The sequence below is a fragment of the Coffea arabica genome, chromosome 1c (genome assembly GCF_036785885.1).
Source record: "Coffea arabica cultivar ET-39 chromosome 1c, Coffea Arabica ET-39 HiFi, whole genome shotgun sequence".
In the NCBI taxonomy this organism is placed as follows: Eukaryota; Viridiplantae; Streptophyta; class Magnoliopsida; order Gentianales; family Rubiaceae; genus Coffea; species Coffea arabica.
In genome coordinates, this window is record NC_092310.1 from 418,770 (window position 1) to 428,228 (window position 9,459).

Genomic DNA, 9,459 nt, shown 5'->3' on the forward strand with positions numbered 1-9,459 from the left:
AGGGGAGTGAAAGAGTTGAAAGACTCTTAAGTCCTCTTCCCCCTAAGTTAGAGGCGCTTGGATTTGGCTTCTGATAGAACCGGAATGTAGCCATTTATTTCCCCAGAATCTGACTATATGCCCATCTCTGATAGACCAAATTATACCTTCGTTGAAGGTTTTGATCCCAATGTTTAGGCTTTTTTTTATTTATGGAGCCATTTACATTTTTGAGATGGAGCATATGGGTGTTAATGGAATTATATTTATCCACGTAATAGTGCCTGAGGATTTTCACCCAAGGTTTGTTACTCTCTTGGGTGATATTCCAACAGAGTTTGACTTTTGCAGCCTTGTTAAGCAAGGCAGTCTGTTTGAGTCCAAGTCCCCCGAGGTGTTTGTCTTTGGTGATATTACCCCAGCTAACCAAATGAATTTTTTGTTTATCTTCTGAAGAACCCCAGAGGAATCTTCTCTACTCTTTGTCAATCTCATGACAGATTTTTTGTGGTAGAGGAAGACATTGAGTGTAATAAGCTGGGATAGCAGAGATGGATTGTTGAGCAATGGTTTTCCTGCCTGCTAGGGACAAGAGTTTGGATTTCCAGCCTTGAAGTTTATTTTTGACTTTGTCAAGAATAAAAGAGTAGTTTCTCATCGAAAGCCTGGAGATGGTGAGGGGGATACCCAAATAAGCACCAAGGTGATATGATGTTAATTGTTAGCAATTTTATGGTTAATTTCCCTCTTTGTTCTTGCCAAATATTGTTTTAATTATTAACATATACTTATATTTGGTATTTGGCCCTAATTACAGGAAGTGGAGCAAACAAGTGCTTAAAAGGAGACTTTCTTGAGACAAATACTCCACAAATGGGATGTTTCTAAAAGCTCTACAAACCGGGCTCTACATTGGACCACAAGCAGATGGTCTTTCCTTTTGCTGATTGGTAGTTAACTAGTAATAGGTAGTTGGCTTGTACTAGGAATACTACTAGAACTAGGAAACGTAAAAGAAGGAACATTAAGTAGTGGTTTTATTTTTGTTTTCTGCAGAATTGGAGGAAGAACAGCCGCATACTCACTTTCCTTTGTCCCTTCTAGTTTTCTTGGGTATTCTCGACTGGAGACAATGGGAGTTTTTCTTCTTGATTATTTGAACAAGCAAATGCCTTTGAATTAATGGAATCGCATGGAAATATTCTCATGAGGCGTGGCTAAGCTTCCCATCTAGTCAAGGACCAACGTGACGACGCAGTACCGAACATCTGTGAGATCGAATTAGTTTTCATGTGTTCCTTAATTTGTTAATATTTGCACGCAGTCTACTTGAATTTTCATGGGATTATTTGGTTAATTGGATGTCAAGGGCCCGATGTTCAATGTGACTTATTAATCTCTTGCTAAAGTAATCAATTAAATCCGTAATTGTTTAATCGATTAATATCAGTGGCAACTAGCATTTCTACACACTAGGGGAACGTGCATTCTGATTTAAATAACCCTCGTAGCGTGTTATTAATTGGGGTTAGGTTTTTCTAGTTCTTAATGCAATTGAAAAATTAATTTCTACGGTCGTACCTAGGGGTATTTCCTGGTTAGGGGTAATCAATGGTCGTACCTTGGTTATCAATAAATTAAGGAAAAGCTGGTCGTCAGAGTGTCTCGGTGACTATAATTAACCTGTTAATAAAATTAAGTGAACCTTCTTTGCATCAATGATCGGATGTATGAACTATGTCTGAATAGTTGTATCCTTGGCTAGAGTTTGTCTATTATTTATTTAATTCCTGTCTATATTCATGTTAGTTAATCGTTTACTTTTGGTTGAATTGCTTAATTGTTTTTAGTTTCATTTAGATAAAACTCCACCGTGTCCCGAACTTGAAAAGAAATGAATTACCCCTAGTCTCTGTGGATTCGACCCTACTCACCGCTATATACAAATTTGTATTTTCTTGAGTAGGTAATTATTATTGCACAGGTTTGGCACCTGTCACAAGGTCTTCAGTGGTGTTGATGTTGAGCATCTGAGAAAGGAGTGTTTTTTGCGTAGAAGGGGTATTGAGGGAGAAAAGGACTTTTGATTTCTCAAAGTTAACGATAAGTCTAGATTTGAGGCAAAAATCATTTAAGGTAGTTGTTACTGCCTAAATGGAGGAAGATTCAGCAGTGCTGAAGAAAATTACATCATCTGCATAAAAACAGTGGGAGAAGGTGGGGCCCTGTCTACCAAATTTAATTGGTTTCCACAGCTTTTCTTCACATAGGAGTTCTATTTTTTGAGATAGGTACTCCATGCAGCGAATGAAAAGGTATGGGGAGATAGGATCTCCCTGTCTAATACCTCTAGATGGGGTAAAAAATTCTGTGATTTGGCTATTTATGATTAGGCCCAGCCTAGAAGAAGAGATGCATTGCAAGATAAGATTGATGAAAATAGAAGGGAGCTGGAAATGGTAAAGGGCTTCCCTAATAAAACCCAATTCCAATTTGTCAAAAGCCTTTTTAAGGTCGAGCTTGATTGCACAAAGGCCAGTTTTCCCACTTTTTTTTTTCAATCTAAAAAGAGCTTCTTGCACAAGCAGAATATTGTCTGAACAGCTTCTGTTAAGAAGGAAACTTGCTTGTGGCGGAGAGATGATATCAGAGAGGATAGGTCTTAGTCGGTTGACTAAGATTTTTGCTAGTACCTTATAGGCAGAGTTAATTAAGCCTATGGGTCTTAAATGTTTCGGGGTTTCTGGGTCTTCCACTTTCGGGATAAGACAGAGGAGAGTATCATTGACACCATGAGGGAAAGGTTTGAGCTCAAAGCAATCAGAGATCAGTTTAACGAGGGAAGGTGAGGTTTTATCCAAAATTTTTGAAAGAAATAGGGGTGTAGCCCATCTGGTCTCGGGGATTTGAAAGGTTTAAGTTCAAAGAGGGCTTTTTTTATTTCTTGAGGAGTAGGCTTAAGTGCAAGAGATCTTAGGGGCTCAAGCTTTTGGTTTGCAAGGGGTATGGGAAAAGGCTCAGGTTCTAGGTAATTTGAGGTAAAGTCTGTGGTGAAGAGATTGGCAAAGTAGGATTTAAAGATGTGTTTGATAAGAGAAGGATCAGTGACCCAATTACCAAGTTCATCTTTAAGATAGGAGATTTTGTTTTCTTTTCTCCTACACACAGCAGTGGTTTGAAGGAATTTGGAACTGAGGTTGTCCCAGCAGAGACAGTCCATTCTAGATTTCATTGCCTAAAGATCTTTTTCTTGATTCAGGACATGATTATATTCAGCTTGAAGAGAAATTTCCAGCTGGTCCAGAAAGGTTGAGTGATGATTTTGAAGCGATGATTGAATTCCCTTTAGCCCGTTGAGAATTTTCCTTATTTTCTTGAATATGTTCTCAAAGGTCTCAGAACTCCAAGAAGACACCAACTCAGAAAACTTGTTTAGTGGTATCACGGAAGGGTTTGTTAGGGTTATTCCAGACTCGATCAACCAGGGAGGCAAAAGAAGGGTGTTTAAGCCAGAATCTTTCAAGTCTAAAGATTTTTGGAGAAGGGCAAGAGTGTTGGGGTTTGAGGTTAACTAGGATAGGGTAGTGATCAGATCTAGTACGAAGGAGGTGCAGCACATTGGCGTTATCATAAAGAATGTACCACGAGTGATTGCAAAAAGCTTTATCAAGTCTTTCGTGGACGATTTTTCCATTGATTCTTTTTCCAGTCCAAGTGAACTTTAGGCCGGAGAAACCCATGTCCATGAGTCCACAATAGTCTAAACAATTGTGTCGAGTTGAATCGAGTTGAACTTGTGTCTAAACAATAGTCTAAACAATAGTGTTTAAAAGTTTAGACAATTGCGTCTAAACAATAGTCTAAACACATGTAAACGAGTTGAGTCGAGTTGAACTTTGGCCTAATCAAGCCGAGTCTCTAGTTAATTTTATGATTCTTGAATTCGAACTCGAACTCGAATTCGACGAGTTCAAAATATCAACCTCATTCTCGAGCTCGACTCAAATTCGAGTCGAGCTTAAAAAATAAAAAAAAATTATTATTTTATTTTTAAAAAATAAAATATACTTATTTTATTTTTTAAAATGAATAAAATAATAATTTTTTAAAAACAATAAAATAGTAGGGCTATACATATGTAATTTTACTATTAAAAGAAAAAAATAAAAAATTTATATATAATTGAGCTTGCGAACCAACTAGCTTAATATTTTTGAGTTCGATCTCGACTCGAGCTCGATGTTGACCGAGCTTGATCGGTTCGATTCGTAAGCAGCCCTAGTCTGTAATGATTGTGCCACTCACTCTAGCACAAATGGTAGAAACTACACATTTAATTCTAAAAGATTTTCTCAGGAAATAGTTTCTGTCAAGATTCTAAGAAACTATTCTCACAACACACACACACACACACACACACACATATTAGGCACTGATCCTCTCGCATTATTCTCATAACTTTCCAGGAATTCCAATGACAAAAGAAATAGTACAGTATATAAAGATAGGAGGCGGACACGAGATCAGGGGAATGAATGAAATTAAGAAAGTTGTTCACAGGGCTGATCTGACAAAAGTGGAGCCATCAATAATACTGTGATGGTTGTTGCTCAACAACTTCTCTAGCTCTCTCACAAATCTGTCCATCGCAAAGCCCGGGAGGCAAATAGGAACCACTCTTCCTTTCTCCCCGTTCTTGTTCGTGACAGGTATGTAAAAGCTCGCCACGCCGGGGATGGCACTAACCCCGCCCTTGGCCGGGCCTCCGAACTCTGGCCTTCCCCAACCAAAGTCCACCTCATTGAACCCAATCCGAGTAACATCCGACACGAGATAAGTCCTCACCACGGTGAAATGAGGCCTCCCTTTGATAACCATTAAATCAGCCACCGATTTCATGTAATCTTCAGTCACATCACCTTTGGCCTTGGTCACCAGCTCCAACGCATATCTGAGAGGCCTCTTGCACAGCTCTCCGGCAGTCGTCAGGGCCACCGGAAATCCAAAGGCATTGCCGTAGTATCCTTGTGGCAAGGGTGGATCGAACTTGGAGCGAGCATTGACGACGTAGATCACGCGGACTTCCTCATTGGGTTCGGGCTGGAGGGCGATGGTTCGGCAAAGCCAGAGACAGGCTGTCAAAACCTCAAATGTCGAACACTTGCGACTGATGTCGAGCGGGATGGATTTTCTCAAAGCTGACACCTCCGCCGGGCCAAAGAAGAAAGAGCGGTGGACCATGTCGTCCAGGGGAATTATGGTTCCTTTGGTATCGGGTACCTCATCGTATGCATGATGGATGCACGTCACCCTTGGCGGGTCTCTGGCGTTCAGGCGCTCTCTCTGCCATACTGGCAGTACAGATGGGGCGGAAGCTCCCCGTGCGATTTCGCCGACTGCATTCATGAACTGAACGAGTCCGGTAACGTCGGCCATGGTGTGATTCAGGCGCACTGCGAAGATGAAACCCCCGCATCTCAAACGAGTCACCTACAATACAAGTACTCAATTATGATCAGTAAGTAGATATACAGCAGTACTAGTAGTTGTTTTCATGCAGTAATTGCGACTGGAATTAATTTATGAAATTAGCAGTACACGTGACAAAGCAGTTAATCAGACCAGACCAATGCAATCGATCAGAACAGTCAACCCAAGAAATTTGTCATCTTTTGATATTTTTTCAATTTTATTGTCATAAGAGTAAAATTTTACTACTAAAGATAACTGCCTAAATTCAGTAACTTCTATTTTATATATTTTTTTTTGCCAAAAAAAAATTCATACGATTTAAATAAAAACAACTTCTTAATTTGTACACTCAAGTATTCAACTCTAAATTCACCCCCTAAATCCTTGGAGAAACAACCAAGACGAAAATAGACAGCTCCAGCCTCACCTCAGGGACAAATCAAGTCAAAAAGAGAGAGAGAGAGAGAGAGAGAGAGATAAAAAACGCAACAGTAAAGTTGGTTTAGACCTGTATAAGCAGTAAAGGACAGTGAAGGACTCCTGCAGACTCAGGAACATCATAGAGGAGCTCCTCCAGGCAGGGGAATGGAGGCTGAAGTTCTTCCCCAAACTGCTCCAGCGTCACCTCTGCATCCGCTTCAATGAACATGACACCCTCCCCCGTGCAGTCCACCACCAGCTTCCTCCCGGCGCATTCTCTGAGACGCCCCGCGAAGGGGTAGTAGAACACCAGAGCCTTGGCAATAGCCTCCCTGATCACCTTCACGGGGTCTCTCCTGCTATGAAGATGATCATCATCGCTGCGGTAAAATTGGATGACAGGGACTTGAAAGCGAAGACCCTCTTGATCGTCGATGTCAGAGAGGAGCTTGCATTCCCGAGGAGTGGACTTCGCCGGACGGACCAGCTCAGGCTTTTGTCTGGTCACCCTGAATGTCAGAGACTTTGATCCCATTTTGTTGCCCACAAACAAACTGCTACGCGCGCAGTGATTTGACCACCACCAACGAATATATTTGCTCAGGCTCAGGCTTAGTAAATGAGAACACTAGTAATGAGAATGCTTTAATTGTGTGTATACAAATAGATAGTTTGACACAGGAGAAGAAAGAAAGAAGATTTGGTAGTTTTGAGGATGCCTACCTTCCTTCCCACAGCATGGGATTTATACAGTACCACTGATTGCAACAGTAGCCATAACTCATACGCAAGAGGAGTTGAAGTAAAAACACACCACGTCTAGTGCACTTAATTGTTTCTACTTGCATGTGCATTTTCCTCATCTTTTCCCACTTCTTTTGTCAATTGACCGACCTGCTATTTTGGTCTAGTCTTCTTCTCAGTTCTCACTTTCAGGCCTTCCCACTGTCGAACAACAAAAAGATGCTTCTTGTAACTTGGATCAACACGTAACCGCCAGTTATTTAAGGTTTGGCGGGTGGAAGGTAAGGGTGCGTAGTGAATCCACCAATTGTCACGTTAAGTAATTTCTTTAAAAAATTTAGATGGATGCGTAGTACATCTATTTGGTCTGATAGTGATTCACTTTTCATCGACTTTCCTAGACTCAGTTGAATTTTCCCTTTAGATTAGAATGGTGTAGGATTGACGATTGATAAAAAAAAAAAAAAAAAGAACTTGGATCAACACTTTCAAATGAATTTTTCTGTTCCTAAAATTTCTGGGCTATTTCTCTCAACACATTATTGTACCAGTAGCATACTTTAATTTTCCCTCGAGTTTCTCAGTACTTCTATGTGATGTGGACTTCCTCCTCCTGCAAATAGAAAACAAATTCCGTTTCAGCTTTTATCATTCATTACGCAATATATATTAGAATTTTAAATTTTTTTTTGAAAGAACTAAAATCTGATTATGTTAGTGCAAAATAATCCTAGACCTTCATGGGTGCAAATATAGGACAGAGCATCTATGCAAGTAAAAAATTAATATTACTCTTTGATTTAAAATTTACTAACCAAAAAATATTAATCTATTTTTACTTCCAACATATGCCGGAAGGGCACCAGTGAGAAGCTCAAAAAATCAAATTATCGTTCTAAAGCAAGGAACAGAAACTTATATAGTACATGTTCAGATTCATTTAGACACCAGTTAATTTCTGTCTTCTTCTTTTTTTTTTTTTTACTATTTTATTTTTCCTCCAAACCAATTTGCTCGAGCAACGTAACTAAGTTGACGACCTCAAAGCAATTGATTTTGACGTTTAAAGAAACGTAAAGATTGAGTACTATAATGATACAAATGGGCTGCGTGATACACATTTTTTTTTGGCTAGAATCATTTTAAAACAAGAAAACGTGGGAAGGTGGTCGGTGAAGGATGGAAAACTACGGAAATGGTCCTGAGCAAAAGCTATTTGATTATTTTTGCAATATGGTCAGACAAGGCAAGCACACCCTGATTTCCGATTAATGAGGTCTATACAGCAGAAGCCAAACTTTTATAACCATCTCTTGAAGCAGTTGGTCACCGCATGTCTTATCCAACTGGACAATATTGAATTTGGGTTTTATTTTATCCCAAATTCAACACAGTATGGTTGATAGAATAAAACTCAAATCCAACAGACAACGAGATGTTATCTTTTTTCGTGGCCAAAATTTTATAGAAGTGATTGTTAAATCTCATTCGAGTGGACAATGAACTATAACCTAATTGGTAAAGATGATTCATCGTCAGATCATGGATTCTTTCAAGCCATTCATTCAAATGGATAATAAAAAATAACCTAATTGATAACACTATTCACCACCTAGTTGTGAATTCAAGACATCCGAGAGGAGCCCCTCGGGGCTTGGTTTGGTGGCATGGGATTGCTGAAGATGGGGCTTGGTCTCTGGTTCAAGTCTCGCAGCCAGCAAGTTATGGGAGCAGGAGATTTAGTCTGCAGGATCTACTTACTGCGGGACACTCCTTAAAAAAAAAAAAAAAGACATCAAAGAGGAAAAGTAAAAAATTACTATTGATACTCTTTCCTTCCTTTTTTTTTCCCCAAACATATATAGACTAAGAGCTTAGGAACTTGTCCGAAGGTGTGTGTTTTTGCTGACGTGTTGATTGGTAATTTGCTGAAAGGTTGTCGTCCTCCATGCGCCGTTCACGTGACCTGATGCTTGCAAATTGGGCTGTGAATTGTGTTCGTGAGCCACCGGCTGTTTTTGCTTCCATGCAACCCATTAAAGAGAGTACTAATAATAGTGATTGTCCTTTTTCTTCTCTTCAAGCAGTTTGTGGTTGGCATTTTTCCCTTCTTTTCCACCTTACCTAGTGCCAGGCTTTTGGTAATGAATTGTGATGAAAATTGGAGTAGTCATTGGACTGAATGTGACGGGTCATCTGTTTTCTGATACTTATTTGCCCTTGTTAAGCATTGCTCTTTTGTCTCCTTTTTTGCAGGTTTAATTAGTTTTGTACTTAGGTTATAGATGTAAAAAAAAAAAAAAAAAATCCCACCCAACAATATTCGGAGATTGGATAGCTACTTTTGGTGCAGCAATGGCTCAAGTAGAATTAGTATCTCTGAACTATGGCTAGTTCCTTGCTATTATTTGCTTTCCTTGCCAAGTTAATGGCCAAATTCATTGCATCAATTTTCTTAAAGACCACCAGTTGCTTCATTTCTGACACTTGTTTTGCTTTTAGGTGACTGTAGAAATTACTGCTAATTAGGAATGGTGGGTTTTACTTCGTATGCCATTGTGTTGCAAAGCAGACTGTAACTTTGCTATAAGTTACAGCTTTTTGATGCTTCTGTTTTTTTCTATTTTAGCTCTTTTGTCACCTCTCAAATAGCGAGTATGGTTCGAAGCCTTTTATTTTTTTCAAACTTAGTAATGGGTCCTCAGAACTTTGACAAATTGATGTGCTTACATGTATAATTTTATTGTTGCAGCATGTCAGGACATGATCAATGGAAAATTTGTGAGACCTAGGCGGGCGCATTGTAACAGCTATGGTCCTGTAGATGAAAGACATTTAGGTTTT

At 39.4% G+C, this 9,459-nt stretch overlaps 1 protein-coding gene across 1 annotated transcript; it reads right to left on the reverse strand.

Annotated features, from left to right (window-relative positions):
* Positions 1 to 4,302: 4,302 nt before the first annotated feature.
* Positions 4,303 to 6,694, reverse strand: LOC113742438 (benzyl alcohol O-benzoyltransferase-like). The gene is made up of 3 exons (XM_072052548.1): positions 6,595 to 6,694; positions 5,960 to 6,482; positions 4,303 to 5,469 (listed from the first exon to the last, which is right to left on the reverse strand). Exons 1-3 carry the CDS (start codon positions 6,654 to 6,656, stop codon positions 4,534 to 4,536), a joined length of 1,521 nt encoding a protein of 506 aa, XP_071908649.1. The 5' UTR covers positions 6,657 to 6,694; the 3' UTR covers positions 4,303 to 4,533.
* Positions 6,695 to 9,459: the final 2,765 nt, after the last annotated feature.

Excerpts from the sequence above, each read along its gene's own strand:
- LOC113742438 (XM_072052548.1), bottom strand. The coding sequence starts at position 6,656 with ATGAGTTATGGCTACTGTTGCAATCAGTGGTACTGTATAAATCCCATG. Across the intron at positions 6,483-6,594 it reads CCCATGCTGTGGGAAGGAAG|CCTGAGCCTGAGCAAATATA; the intron begins GTAGGCATCCTC and ends TCATTTACTAAG. Across the intron at positions 5,470-5,959 it reads GTCCTTTACTGCTTATACAG|GTGACTCGTTTGAGATGCGG; the intron begins GTCTAAACCAAC and ends CTTGTATTGTAG.